We start from the raw sequence: 16,067 nt of genomic DNA, 5'->3' as shown, positions 1-16,067 counted from the left end.
TCTCAGTATGTGTGCATATGTGTGTACAATACATACACACATATACTTATGTATAAACACACATTTGTACATACACTGTAGTTTTTTTATGACTGGTTGATAGTTTATTTTTAATAATAAGATGGGACTGAGAAGTGGCATTCAAATAGATCCCTTTTGCTAGAATTTCGAAAACTTTTCAGATTCCATAGCTTGGTTTCTGTGCTTTTTATTACTGGACCTTATAGTCTATGTCCTAAGATCCTATGACATGGTAGAGATCGTAAAAGTTAAACTGGTGGATATGCTTATTTTTCTTTCGGTAACTTCATGATTTAGAGTTCCAGATGTTATTTTACCAGGTGGTTTTAGAGAGACAATTTGTGATATTAATTAGCCCTACTTGAACTTTAAAAATATCCCAAAACATGCATGACTATGTTAATTTCAATGGAGCCTTCCTGCATTTCTCAGCCATGTGTGGCTATTTTAACTAATTAAAATTAAATAAAATTTAGAATTACTTTCTTAAGCCATACTAGCCACATTTTAAATGTTTAATATAATAGTTAGATGTGGCTACGGCCAGCCCAGATACAAGATATTTCCATCATGATAGAACACTCCATTGGACAGCATTACACCATATTGACCTGGAAATTCACTCTATTGACACAGTAGGGAACTGTTTGATTTTTTAATTATCTCTTGGCATTTTTTTCACAGTGGGCAAGTAGAGTAATCCAAAAGATAGAATGTATATCCAAACCTCTTTGCACTTTTTCTGTATATATATATTTTAAATTCTTCTAGCTTTAGTATTCTCTGGTTCCATCATCCAGGCATCTTGGTTACTATCTAACTGAAGGTTGCACTAGAAATTAGCAACCCTACTGCTACGTATATGTAAAGTTATCCCCCTTTCTATAACAGTTTCATTGAGATATAATTCATATACCATAAAATTCATGTTTATTGTGTTTTTATGGTATGTTTTATTATTTAAAAGTTGTACAACCATTATCGTTATCTAAATTCAGGACATTTTTATCACCCCAAAAAGAAACTTCATACCCATTAGCAGTCATTCCTATTTTCCTCTCCTCTCATTTTCTGGTAACTACTAATCTTCTTTCTTTCTATGGAGTTTCCTATTCTGGACATTTCACATAAATAGAATAGTAATTTGTAGCCTTTCTCTGGCTTCTTTCACTTAGCACGTTTTCATAGTTTGTCCATGTCGTATCATTATACTCCATATTCCTGTCTAGATCAAATAATATTTTATTCTATGACTATACATTTTGTTTTTCCATTCATCAGTTGATAGATATTTGGGTGGTTTCTGCTTTTAGCTATTATGAATATTGCTTCTATAAACATCCATGTGTAAGCTTTTATGTGAACATATGGTTTCAGTTCCCTTAAGTATATACCTAGAAGTGTGAGTGCTGCATCATATGGTAATTCTGTGTTTAATATTTTAAGGAACTACCTGTTCACCAAGGTGACTGTACCATTTTCCATTCCCACTAGTAATGTATGAGAGTTCCCATTTCACCACATCCTCACACCACTTGTTGTTGTTTTATTATAGCCATCCTCGTGTATATGAAGTAGTATCTCATTGTGATTTGGATTTGCATTTTCCCGATAATGATATTGAGCATCTTTTCATGTGCTTATTAGCCATTTATATACCTTCCTTAAAGAAATGTCTGTTCAAGTCCTTAACCCATTAAATTGGATTTTCTTTTTTTATTGTCGAATTATAAGAGTCGCTTATATATTTTGCATGCAAAATGTACAAGTCTTCTGTCAGAAACAGGACTTGAAAATGTTGTCTCCCATTCTGTATGTAGATTGTCTTCACTTTCTTTGATGTTATCCTCCAAAGTAGAAAAGGTTTAATTTTTATAACATCCCATGTATTTAATTCTTTCTTTTGTTGTTTGCATTTGCTTCATAGCTAAAAAGTAGTGCCTACTCCAAGGCCACAAAGATTTACTGCCATGTTTTCTTCCAAAAGTTTTGTAATTTAACCTTCTAGGTTAATTTGTAATTTACTTCTAGGTCTATGATCTATTTTGCATTGTGTGTGTGTGTGTGTGTGTGTGTGTGTGTGTGTGTGTGTGTGTGTGTGTGTAGGGTGATATATGGAATCCAACTTCATTCTTATGGATGTGGAAAGTGGCAGGTATTCTAAAGACTATTATTTACCTGTTAAACTGTCTTGGCACCCTTGTCAAGAATCAATTGACCATAAATATAAGGGTTTCTTTCTTTCTGTCTTTCTGTATTTCTTTTTCTTTCTTCCTTCCTTCCTTCCTTCCGTCCTTCCTTCCTTCCTTCCTTCCTTCCTTCCTTCCTTTCTTTCTTTCTTTCTTTCTTTTCGCAAGGCAACCCTTGGTTGACCTCACAAATTGCAAGGATCTTGTCAGCTTACAGTCTTTTACTTTTGTAATTTTTTCATTATGCCTCTGTACAGCACGTAGTCTTTCTAAGTGGTCTCCCATCCAAGTAACTAACCAGACTCGACCCTGCTTAGCTTCCAAGATCAGATGGGATTGGGCTTGTTCAGGGTAGCATGGCTATAGACTTAAGTGTTTATTCTGAACTCTAAATTCTATTTTGTTGATCTCTATACCTATCTTTTTGCCAGTATCATTCAGTATTAATTGTAGCTTTTAGTAAGTTTTGAAATTAGGAAGAAGTCCTCCAATATTGTTCTTCTTTTTTCAACATTGCATTTTTTTATTATTGGTCCCTTGCATTTCTATATGAATTCTAGAATCAGCTTGGCAATTTTTGTTTTAAAAAAATAGGCATCTGGAATTTTGATAGAGGTTACATGGAATCTGTAGATCCATTTGAGGAGTATGTCTATCTTAGTAATATTAAGTCATCTAATCCATGAATAGGAGATGATTTTTTCATTTATTTAGTTCATCTTTAGTATTTTCAAATGGCATGCCGTAGTTTTCAGTGTACATATTTTGTGTTTCTTTTGTTAAATGTATTCCTGTTTATTCTTTTTATAATTATAATGTATTTGTATTGGAATCTGTTATAAATGGAATTTTTTTCTCAATTTTATTTCAGATTGCACATTACAAGTGTATAGGAATACAGCTAATTTTCGTACATTGATCTTATCTCCTGTAGCCTTGGCTGTACTTGTTTCTTAGCTCTTATAGTTTTTTTGTGTGGGTTCCCCACCACCCTTTCAAACTCAATCTTTGCAGTTGGTGATTCTAGAGAACTTATAATGTACCGTGACTTAAAGGAAAACTTTTTCATTTTCTAGGAATTGTGGCTGTGGGGTACATCAATGAAGCTATTGATGGAGGGAATCCTTCAAAGACTGTAGAAAGTCTACGGTTACCTACTGCTAAGATTAAAGACGTAGACCCAAACCACGCCCAGCACTATCAGGATGTTTTGTACCATGCTAAATTACAGAAGCTCATGGTAAGTCTTAGTAGGTTTGTTTCTTTCAAGTTTATAGACTGGGTGAGGGAAAAGGTGGAAGGGAGGATTTTTTACTCTGTTTTTCCTAAAGCGTATGAGCTTCTTTTCTCAGCAATTGCCTGTGGATCAGAATGGAAGTAATGGGACTATCATTTTCCTGGCATCAAACATTAGGGGGAAGCCAGCTGCAGAGCTGATTACTGCTTCTACTTTTTAATTAAAAACCCAGTTGTGGGTGAGTTCTTGTTCAGAGTCCAAGTTACTGGATTTTAACTGAGCGTATACTGTATGTATAGTGCAGTATATAGCATCTGGTAGGGGGAAAGGGGATGCAAGGAACACATGATGCCATTCGAATGTTCTCTGTTCTAATCCTCAATGCTTAGAAATTTACTGCGGGAATGAGCATTCTCATAAAGAATCACAGTAGAGATAAGCGTGTGGCATAGTGTCAAAATGAGGAATGCACAGAGTGATTCAAAGGTGGCTGGTCTTGTTGTAGATTCAATTCCTAAGAGAAGTTGGCATAGAGATAGAAGAGGATCTGTGCGAGTTGGTTAGGCGGGTAGAAAGCAGGATGGTACACACAGGTACCAACCAGCATGGTTTGTTCTGGGTGTAGGAGGAAACTGATGTGGCCACAATCTCCATAAAGAGCAGTGGGTTTTATCTGGCTGTGGAGCTCATACTGATATTATGAGGAGTCCCACAGATGCTGGCCACTATTGGAAGGGTACTGGGCTGAGAGGTAAGGCTTGTTTGACCTGTCAGTCGAGAGTGGGAATGATGCTACCCGGGACCTAGACACTCATAGCTGCCATGTACCCTAGGTGCTAGCCAAACCCAAAAGGGGTGAGCATCTCCTCTTTAGAAACTAGGAACTGCCTCATCTGAAACAGGAAACACATCTTTGGTTACAACAAACATTTATTGATCACCTGCTATTTGCCAGGCATGATATTAAGTACTTTATGCATATTCTCATATACTCCCCATAACAGCCTTATGAACTATCATCATCATTTTACAGATAATGAAACTAAGACTAAATTATCCAGAGTTATAAAAAAATGTAATTAGTTCTGGTGCCATGCCCTGTTATGTGTTACTCAGAAATAAATATTGTACATTAAGGCATATTGTACGAAAGGGTGTTTATTGCAGGATTGTTTGCAATAGCAAAAGACCAAAAACAACCAGGGCTGGTTAAATAAATTGCAGTGTATCCATACAGTGGAATACATAAAAAAGAACAAATGGATGTATATTGGAAATTTTTTAATATATATAATGTTAAGTGAAAAAAGCAGGCTTCCACATGCATAAAAATGGGATACACACCAATACATATCTGCTTATTTGTGCATAAAATATTTCTGGAAGGAGACACCTTCTGGGAGGTAAACTAGACAGAAGGCTAGTATAGATATGAGACTTCTTTTTCACTTTTTTGTACCATTTGGATTTTTAAATTTTTTATAGAGTGCCTGCATATATTACTCATTCAGTGTTTTCAAACTTTCAAAAAACAATGTAAACAACTCACAAAGAGCCAGTTGCCCCAGTAACTGAGTCTGGTTTCTAGAACAGGACCTACTGCTCTGATCCAGGTGTTTCCTTCAAAGTAACTAACTTTAACTCAAGTCATTTGAAATGTTTTGGCATCAGAGAGTCCTCAACAGCATATGGAAGTAGTTGGCTCTGAGGAAGAGCATTGAGTGACTAGGGAAAAAGAAGTTATATTTTTTAATCTTTTTAATTTTGTGCTATGTATTACTTATGCAAAAAATAATAAATAAAAATTCACTAAAAGTAAAAAATAAAATAAAATAAAATAAAATAACATTATCTTGTTGCGTCCATACTACTAAACCACCGTATTAAAGGTGAAGAAAATTGTTTCCTGACATGAGAGCCTTCTGTGCAGTTAGACTTCTGATATAGTTGGCAGCAGCATGTGTGCCCTAAATGCATTACAGATGCCCTCACGGAAATCTTCTGCAGTTGAGCCTCACAGGAACTGTGGGAATAGGTGCTCTCTTATCTGATGTGAATGAACCTGAGGCTCAGGTTGAATGCCAGGCCTGTGAGTCGCATTTAAGCCTTGTGTTCCCACATCCCGGGGGGAGGAGAGTAAACTCTGTCATTGAAGAAGATTGGGCCACCTCCTGCTTTCCCCAGTTACTCATGTAGCTGTGGCCCTGGCACATGGCACGCATACTGGCGTTGGAAGATAAAAGTTATTTGCTGTGGAGACATAAAGGACCATTCAAATATTGGCTTTGCCATGAATTAGCTAGGGATTTTAGTCAAGTCACCAGAATGCTCTATGCTTCAGTTTTAACATGTATAGAATTAGAATAAAAGTATTTATCTTATAGAGTTATAGTGAGCATTAAATGATAATATATAATATAATAATATGTTTATATTTATATCAAATACATATTAACATAATTATACATAATTACATTGGTTGATAAATATGTATGTGTGTTAGAGTATTTAGCATAAAGCAGAGTATTTAGCATAAAGCCTGACACCTCAAAAAAGTGCTTAAATAAATATAGCTAATGTTATTATGGGCACCACACAGGTTAGGGGTGAGGAATATCTGTGTCATGAGGTCCTTACTAGATATAAGCTCTGCTCCATTTATAAACCAAAGTTGAAATCTTCTGATAGAAATAGGCCTGAGTTCCTCACTGCTCACAGCCACATATAGCTTTCCTCTTGAGGTGAGCCTGATTCCACAAACTTTTCATAAGCAGACAGCAGAAGGCTTCTCCAGAGCATTCCAGTGTAAGGGCTTTATCTAAATCAAGATGGAGCTCCACAGCATCCCTCCAGAGCACCTGGAAGCCTTCCCTGAGTCCCCATGCAGTACCAGTTCTCTGGTGGGCATCCTTCCTAAGTGTGAATGCAGTATCTTTTATACTGTAATTAAATGTAAGCCTAAGGATCTGGGTTCTAGTTCAGATATTATACTACTTTGGACCAATAAGGTTAGGGGCTTAAACTATATTGGCAACAGCTGACAGATGTAAAATACGGTTCCAAGCAGTGACTCTGATTTGGTTAAATTCCTATTTTTAAACAGTTTTCTTTCTCTACCCATTAATTTTGAAACTTTCTTCCTCAGCCTGTTCTTCCCCTGGAAAAAGAACAATTCTGTTTATTTGGTGGGGTCTCTGTGTTTTTTAACTTCCACTCTTTTGCCATCTGGGAGTTTCCAGTTTTGTCTTATTGTGGTATTGTGCCTTGCCTTCCCAAGGTCCAACCTTGGAAAATAACAGAAGAAAATTATATTACTGGTATTGTCAGTATAAAATAAAGCTTATACCAAAGTATAGAGTATTAAAGGTCTCACGATTTCACTATTGTAAGGTAAATAGTGGAGCGATTTGTAATTTTCGACATGAGAAAATAAAGGAATGGATCTAGGCAACTATTCAGACTACCAAAGCACAAAGCTATGAGATAGATGAAGTATAACCCATCGATGTTGTGGATCATAACATCTTCATAGAATGGATCATCAGTTTTATCAAAGATTGAGGACAGTTATGTAAGTTGCTGAAGATTCTCGGTCCTTGTTAATAGTATTTCAAGAATAACCTTGTGTAAGCACCAAATTCCTTTTGTTTCTCTAGGAAAGTCTCGTAGTTGGCATGTTGGCATATAATTAGCAGAAAACACGCTTTCCATCTGTTCACTATTCAGTGAATTTTGAGCAATTTTAAAATTGAAAACTTTGCTTGAGAACATATGAATTATACCCCCAAAACAGTTCTGGTTTGCTATATGTGTATTTACTGCATAAAAATTCCGTGTGCTCTTAACAAATGAATATCATTTCATATTTTCCCTAGATAAAACTGTATTACAATCAGTAGCTTTATTTGCAGAAACTAATTCCTTCCATTGAAATTTTTGTCATCATGAAACTTATTTTAGATTTGATTTCCTTCTTGTTTAGTGGTCACCTGATTTTCAATCTTTACATTAACATACACGTAGAGGATCTTCAAGTGAACGTTGTTTTTTCTTTTTTTTTTTTGAACTTAAGTCCAGTAAAATAGGAAACTCTGCATTTAAAACTTTTTTTGTTGCCTTCGCCCATGCTACCCTGAACAAGCCCGATCCTGTCTGATCTTGGAAGCTAAGCAGGATCGGGCCTGGTTAGTACTTAGATGGGAGTCTACCAAGAAGACCAGGTGCCGTAGGTATTAAAAAATAAAAAATAAGGGATTGTAAACTGATAAGGTCCTTGCAATCTGTGAGGTCAACCAAGGTTTGCCTTACCCAGAAATAAACAAACAAACAAACAAACAAATAAATAAATAAAGCTTTTTTTATTGTTTCGATGTCTACTACAGAGTATGTAGTCAGTGCACATTCCTACGGATTGAAAATTCATCTCAGCGATCCTTCATGCTCTTAACCCATAATATCCCACCTCCTGACTAATCCTTAAACTAGGGGAAATATACTCATTTACGTATAGGGAGATAATGAGTATTTATAACAAAGTATCATTTCCCCCACTAAAAACTATATTTGAGGAACAAAAATAACAGAGACATTATTTTAAACTTCTAAGTGACTTGATGAGAATATTCTTAGCTTAGTGTCCTTGTTTTTTCTTTTTTACGTGCCCAACCTAAAGTGTTGTCCCATGTCATACAGAGTACCTCACTTTCTCAATATGAATTCAGTGGACTTCCTTTACTGTTAAGCTGCTTTAGAATTTTATTCTTCCATTCATTCAGACACATGATATGTAAAGCAAATAGGTTTCCTTGTTCTCTAAGACGATTTCACTATTGTAAGGTAAATAGTGGAGCGATTTGTAATTTTCGACATGAGAAAATAAAGGAATGGATCTAGGCAACTATTCAGACTACCAAGGCACAAAGCTATAAGATAGATAAAGTATAAGCCATCGGTGTTGTGGTAATACTTGGCGTGGTGAATAATAAGTATAATATTGCTTGGAGCAAAGCAAATGGTAAAAATCACAAGAATGAGAAGACTCGCCTTAACATACCATAGCCATCTATGATCATATGCATTAAGTGTCCGAATGATGGCTGTGTAGCAGTAGATAATGACTACAAATGGAATTAAGAATCCAAAGAATGCCAAGGAAATGAAATAGTAGAGCTGGAAAGGAGACGAAGACTCACATGTATTATGGACATCATGGCAGGTGGTAATGCCCTGCTGGACAAGATAATACTCCTGTTTCAGGATGAAAAAGGGCAGCATGTATAAGAAAACTGTGGCCCACACCAGTCCACAAGTTATCAAGGCGTAGGCGCGCCTGGGCAGACCCCGGTAAGTGAAAGGATGGACAATGGCTAGGTAGCGGCTGATGCCGATGCAGGCAAGAAGCAGAATGGAGCAGTACATGTTGCCATAAAAGATGACTGTGGTGGCCCGGCACATGAGCTCTCCAAATATCCAGTTGTTCCCATTGAGATGGTAAGCTATTTTAAAGGGCAATGTGGCACAAAAAAGAAAGTCTGCAGTGGCCAGGTTGATATAGAAGATAGTAGTGCAGATGGATTTGGTCCTGAAGAAGAGCATCCACAGGGTCACTGCATTGGCTGGCACACCTACTACAAATACCAGCGTGTAGATGATGGGTATCAGTTTGGTACTTAGTGAGCTGCTTAGATACCCCATGGTAGCATTATTCACATAGAGATTTGAAACACTTTCTTCAGGGCACTTGATTTTTACAGTTGTAGTTCTTGTCCAATCTTCTATGGCAGAAAGGGGGAACTCTTCAAAAGAATCTAGGGGAGCTCCACGAAATGTTTTAATAGGTAACGTTGGCTCTGCCAGGTTGTCTGCATCATTTTCCATGCCTGTAATTGAAAAGAAGTAGTAACATATGATCATTTGATGAGCCATATGTATGGTTCAGAAGAAAATAAAACTGGATGTATTATACTACATAATTTCTGTAGTTGTAAAATTTAGGGTCATTTTTATTTTTAAAAAATCATTATAGATCAGGCAATCAACAGGCATGGTGTATGCCCAGCACCATGCTAGCCCATGCAGGAGCAAAAACTAGATGACAACCCCTTACATGTAAGTAATTTATAATACTATTGGAAGAAACAAAAATAGGACATCAGACCATTATAGGCCAACATCATACTGACTATAATCTGTAGGTATTCAAACGATAGTTAATAGATTTTGGTATCTGAACAAAATGTCATGGAAAATATTAACATAGGCAAAGATGAGAACGGTTCATAAAGAGATGGAATTTAATAGATGAATAAGATTCTGATGGAAATGTTTATTGTATACTTTATTGCATAAAATTTTAAGTAAACTCTGTATTCAACTCTGAGACTAATGGAAAAGTTACACAAAAATGCATTGTCTTATGCTAAAAAAGTGCATCTGAGAAAGGAAGTTGGATGATTAGGTCACAGTCAAATCTCTGAAGGGCCTCTAAGCTGTCCTGAGAAGTCATGTGCCCATTGATAGATGCCGAAGTTATACACTTAAAAAGTTATGAATGGAGGGATGACTGTTGTGGTAGACAGCATAGTGGTACCTGAGATCCCACCTGCTAATGTGTGGAGCATGTGAATGTGTTACCTTCTATGGCAAAAAGAATTCTGCAGGTGTAATTAAGGATCATGAGATGGGAAGGGTATCCTGGATTGTCCTGGTAGCCCCATTGTAACAGTAAGAGTCCTTATAAGAGGGAGGCAAGAGGATCAAAGTCAGAGAGATTCGAAGATGCTATTATGCTGGCTTTGAAGATGTAAGAAGGAGCCATGAACCAAAGAATGTAAGCAGCTTCTAGAAGCTGAAAAAGGCAAGAAAACAGATTCTCCCCTAGAGTTTCCAGAATGAACACAGCCCTACCGTCACCTTGATTTTAAGACCTGTGACCTCCAGAAATAGATGTGTTTTTTTAAGCCACTAATTTATGACGATTTGTTACAGCAGCAATAGGTAACTAATATAACCATGAATTGACTTGTGTTTAAAATGACTTTGGTGACAATGTGGAGAGTAGGCTGTAAAATTGGAGGTCAGAGCATGTTTAGAATCCACTGTAATCATTTAAACTCAAGATGGTGAGTTCCCGACCTGGCAATGGCAGTGGAAAGTGAAGATGAACACATGAGACTATGATGGAAGCTCAGTGGGACTTGGCATCTAACTGGGTACGGAGGTGGTGCAGGAGAGGCGGGAGGCAAAAATGACTTGGAGGCTTCTATTCTAGATGACTTGGAGGAGGAGGATGGTCCAAGGGACAGCACAGCGAGAAGCTAAGAAATTTTCGAGTATTCCTGAGTTTGAATTGTCGTTGGGATATTAGTGTATAAAATGTCCCAGGACAGGTTAGAAGACTTACATCCCAATTTTGAGGAGCCTACATGAGAGGTATGGATCTTTTTGGTCTGCAGTAGAGTCCGTGGTTGAATTTAGTAGGAGTGGTTAGACAGCCTAGGGAGAGAGGTGAGAAAAAAACATCCAAAGGCAGACTTTAGGGGAAATGCAAATTTTAAGGGGAGAGGAGACAAAGAAAAAGCAGAAGATAAAATTAATATGATGATCTGGGAAGTTGGAAATGGAAAAAAAATAGGAAAGAAACACAACTACATATTATAAGGATGGGGCATTACATGGCATGTTGCTGTTTAACAATCCTAATTCTTAAAAGAATAATTTCAAAAACAAGATGAACCTTAATACTCAAACCTGTTTATCATTAAATAATTTTTCCATAAATTAATCTTTGACACATATAGAAAGTAGATTCTCTCAAATTTCTATTACCTTAAGATGAAATTTTATGCTGAATTTAAACCTCATGTTTGTCAATTTCAAATGCCATTTCTCTGCCAGTTCCTTTTCACATGACCTCTGAATTCCTACATGTTAAATACTTGAGGTTAGTGTTTAGTAACCTGGTTCTCATTCAATGCCTCATTTTTCTTCCTGTTTTCATCTCTGCCAGTTCACCCCGGGTGAAATTGAAGCCTCTCTCATAACCCTGAGATTGCTCAAACTGATTTTAGTGTGTAACATAAAGAGTTTTGCCTGAACAAGCCAGAACAGGGAGGTGCTCAGGTGTCATTTGAGGGAAGAGAGATTAAAGAAAGGGGGGGCAGGGAGCGGGAATCTGGGAAGTGGTTGTGGTGGTTCGGGTCTATGTTGAGATGTGGGCTTTGAGGCACGTTATGTGACATGAGTTCAGCCACACAGATCCTCTGCTCACTTTGTATTTTGGAAAATCCTTGCATCTGACATCACTCAAAGGGAAAGAAGCGCCTTTCCAGATTGACACGAAGCTGGAGAATGGTAGCTGAAGAACATGCTGTACAGGTTGTTTCCCTTCAGGATCTGATAAAAGAGCTGTTGAAACCCAGTGTTTGTCAGTTTCCAGAAAATTCTTGTGATCGAGCAAGACATCATCCCTAAAAGAACGCTAAACACTGACTCTTTGAAAAAGTCTTGATTCCATTTTCCATGAGAATTTCAGCTGATCTGGTTCAGTTTGAATAAGTCTTTTATGCTCTGGAGGCTGATTTTCCTTAAGAATAGTACTCACTGTTCAATTTTATGTGTATGGATTTTTAATTTATTTGAATTCTTTACACAGGTTTCTGTTCTGCATAATGATTCTAGAATGTTTCTCCACCTGAGAAAAGGCCTTGGAGAGGCACTGATCCAAAGGGAACAAACTTCAGCCACTTCACATTTCTCCCCCGACCCTACTGAAGAAAGCAAATTCACTGCCTTTTAGTTTGTAACCTTTGAATTCCCCCTTTTCACTTCGCCGCACCCCGCCAGCCTGAAGTAACCACCTCTACAAACCTCGTTTCTTTTGCTGTTCTGCTGCATTTTGGTTCATCCACTCCCAGAAATAACACTCTTATTCTATTCATAAATTCCACATGAGCTGCCATCTACAGGTTCTCTCAATGCTCTCCTACAACCATCTTGGCAATTCCAACTATCAGTTTTAGCAACATTACTTTACAGAGGTTTGGGTGTTTTTTGTTTGTTTAATTTTGCCCCACCACCACCACCCGTGGTGGTGGTCCTCTGCCCAGCTCTCCCTCTGCTAACAATGTTGACGCGAGTGTGACCTAACAGTAAGAGTTGTGAATACAGACCTATCCCAAATTGGTTAATTTTGGAGCAAGCAGGAGCTTACAGGCTCACATATGTTGAGTAAAACAGGAAACGCATTAAGAGTTGAATAATAGCATATGGGAGATTTCCTGTCTACAATTTAAAAATCAAATATGAGAGTAGGGAAAACTCCCCGGTACCATTGAAAGTTAAAAAATGTATTTCATTAAGAAATAGTAGTTTATTAGCATCATTGATTATCGAAAGCAGACCATTTGATTTTTCTGAGAATATTCTTATTTCCTCACTTTATGCCTCGTGAGAAAGTGTAAACATAGGATTTGAAATATTTTTTTAAGAAGTGCTATCTTTGCTGAATCAGAGGAAATTCTTAAGAAATCAAACTTCTCACAAAGAAATTTGATTTTTAAATTAACTGCACCACAAAATTTTAAATATAAGTAGAGAATACTTAATCTTTGACAAGGTTCGAATAGACTGAATAAACTATAGTTGTTCACTTCCATGATGCCACCTTTTACTAACTAAGATCAAACTCTGCCTTTTGGGTTGCAATTTGGATGAAATGCAAAGAAAATTAGATTGTTGACTTGTAACACAAACCAGCACCTCTGTCCTACCCCGTAAGAAAAGAGCTTACCTACCGCTTTGACCAAAAGTAGGAGACAGAAGCACTGCTACAGCAGCTGCAAAGACGACCCCTTTCATCCTGAGTCCCGTTTCCCACACGGTTCCAAATGCATAAAATTAGGGAGCGCGATTCCACCTCAGTTTTGTGTGTTAACAGCCAGTGGAAGCAGGACCGTCCTCTCCTGCGCTCTGCCGGCAGGAAACATGCCTGGGTCCTCTTCAGGGAAAGGGTGTGACAGCACTCGTGTTTCAGTGTGCATGACTCAGGCTGAGCCTCTGAGTACATTACATTATCCCCAGGGGACGTCATTTAACTCTTACCCACCTCCAAGAATGGATTCTGAATGGATGCTGTAAATCCCTCCTGATATACTTACGTACATTGAAAGAATGTAGATAGTGTTCGATCCTTTGCAGGAATAATCTGAAAATAGATACTGAGCAGCAGTTAATTTTGACTGTGTCCCATATCACCCATTTTAAAAATGGGGTTCCAGAGTGTGATTTCTACTTAGCAATTAGCTATCAGAAATTATTCCCTTTATCCTCCCAGCTGTTTCAAATCTTAATTCTTAAAATCATTACATAATTACAAATTAAATCATGGAAAGCAAACATTTTTTTATGATGTCAAAAATGTTTAAGCACTTAATTACTTCGAAAATTCTTCATCAATGTCACATTGATCTGAATTTGTTATCAGTGCTTGGCCAGAACTTCTCAGTTTTATAATATTTTGTTTTACCATAGCTCAAGATACTCTGAGCCATTCAATGGATAATAACCTGTGGGGAGGGTTGGGAAACGACACTATTTAAACTAAAATTATAATACAGCATCGAAATGTAGAGGACTCCCTTTTTACTGTGGATATTAATGAGAAGGTCTACAATAAGCTTTTTTTTAATTGTAAAATATATATAACATAAAATTTATTATTTTAACCACTATTGTTAACACGTTAACACAATTCAGTAATGTTAAGTACATTCACATTGTTGTGTAACATAAGCTTTATGAATACTTATATGCTGGAGGATATGATTTGCAATGGAGGGGAAAATACTGTATAACAGATTTTCCTATAATAGAACAAGGTTAAATGCTAACTCAAACAACTCAACAACAGCCTGTTTCTTATAACGTATGGCAAGAATCAAAAAGTGCAAATTTCACATGAGACTTAAAGGTTTGAGAGATAAGCTAGGAAAAAAATTGATATAAGTAATCTTTTCACATCTTGATTAAATTTTACCACACCAGGTTTTACAAAGTCAGTCTTTAATGCTTCAACTACGTAATGTATGGTAACACAGACTGACATGAAAATACTATTTTATGATAGAAATAATAACCAAAAAACCACCAAATATCGAAGAGAGGGTACCTTTTTGTTTAATTAAAATTTTATGAGTCATCTAAATTCAAGAATTTATAACTTGATTTGCATATTGCCTCATTTCTGTTCACTTAATCCATTTGCAACTCATATGTTGAACCTAGCTGTTTGGCGAAGTGTAGAGCCTCCAGCTAAATATACTATTTCCAGTCTTTCACTGAGCAGTCAAAAAGGAGACATTACATGGTAGGATTTGGTTTTCACTCTTGGTTTTGCGTTTAACCCTAGCAACCGTTTTAGTTCAATGAGTCATGATTCAAACTGCTGACTTGAATTTATTTGATTTGCAAAGTCTCTCTTCGATTTGGCATATAAAACTAAAACTGTCAGCTTGGAAATGGGACTGTAGCTTCTTTGTCATCTGGGTGCAAGTTTGTATGGTGCATCTTCTACAGCGATAAGTTATAAAGGAATTTAGTAAATACCCTTAAGAAACTGAGGTATATATACATCAATGAACTTGTATGGAGTTTAGTTTTTAGGCTAGGAGTGTTAGAGTTCTCTTTGGCCTTGAAAACAGGAAAGAGTAGTTTCTGCTTTCCTGTGTCTTTATTTCTCCTTAGTCTTCAACTTCACATCTTACCTCATGTTTGAACTTTCCTCATCATTCTTCCAAGAAATGGAAAATTGTACTGACAGCTGACAGTTCTCAAATGGTAAATCTAGCTAGAGTAACTGTGGAAGCAGGTGCCAAGCCTTCCACGGTGGTCTGTGTTAGCTCAGAAATTACAGGGTGAAGTAATAGATTTTGTCTCATTTTCAGAGCCCTTTCCACATACATTATCTTATGTTAGTGACTGAGGAAAATAGGGTCGAAAGTGCTAGAGGAGCTGGTGAATGCTATTTTTCCTTCCTGCTTCCCATCCGTCTTGGGTCCTAAATGATGAAGCTGATTCCCCATGGCTCTAGTAAGCTACCTTCTATATATCACTCTCTTGCTTTAGAATTTAGTAGGCAAAGCTTCTCATTTTTTAAAACTGGAATGTTTTGTCTTCCCTGAAAATATTCAATTTTGACTGATATAAAACTTGTAATCTCGGACAAGTTTATATAAAATGCAGCTGCTGTCTGGAAATCCCACTTAATTACAATATATGCCAGCACTGCATTTGTAGCAAGATTATCAGACTTACCCAAAGTTAAAAAAAATACTAAAGATAATTCAATACCTTTTCATTGCTACTATGACTTAGTTTCTCCCCATACAGCTCAACACTCTTACTTATTATAAGTTAATCCCTTCTTTGGTATTGTAGATTGTATATCTACAGCTAATAGTGCCCAAATCACATTAATTATTTTTTGATACATCTGTCTCTTCTACTAAACTGTTAACTTTTTGAAGGCAATCACTATGTTTGTGTTTTTGTTTGTTTGTTTTTATTTCATAACTGGTAAACGTTCAGTGTCATTGTGTTTCTCTCAAATTTAAAGTATCTCA

At 36.8% G+C, this 16,067-nt stretch overlaps 2 protein-coding genes across 3 annotated transcripts in view; one reads left to right on the top strand and one right to left on the bottom strand.

Annotated features, from left to right (window-relative positions):
- IQGAP2 (IQ motif containing GTPase activating protein 2) overlaps positions 1 to 16,067 on the top strand; it is a 248,303-nt gene that overhangs the window by 163,829 nt on the left and 68,407 nt on the right. For both annotated transcript variants that reach the window (XM_036225610.1, XM_036225611.1), the window contains exon 13: positions 3,287 to 3,450. In XM_036225610.1, coding sequence (XP_036081503.1) covers positions 3,287 to 3,450 — 164 coding nt within the window. The remainder of the gene's footprint in view (positions 1 to 3,286; positions 3,451 to 16,067) is intronic.
- On the bottom strand, positions 7,817 to 13,305 carry F2RL2 (coagulation factor II thrombin receptor like 2). Its single transcript, XM_016127773.2, has 2 exons — positions 13,242 to 13,305; positions 7,817 to 9,326 (listed from the first exon to the last, which is right to left on the bottom strand). Exons 1-2 carry the CDS (start codon positions 13,303 to 13,305, stop codon positions 8,260 to 8,262), a joined length of 1,131 nt encoding a protein of 376 aa, XP_015983259.2. The 3' UTR covers positions 7,817 to 8,259.

Source organism: Rousettus aegyptiacus, unplaced genomic scaffold (genome assembly GCF_014176215.1).
Source record: "Rousettus aegyptiacus isolate mRouAeg1 unplaced genomic scaffold, mRouAeg1.p scaffold_m13_p_8, whole genome shotgun sequence".
Lineage (NCBI taxonomy): Eukaryota > Metazoa > Chordata > Mammalia > Chiroptera > Pteropodidae > Rousettus > Rousettus aegyptiacus.
This window is presented reverse-complemented; position numbering and strand designations above follow the sequence as displayed.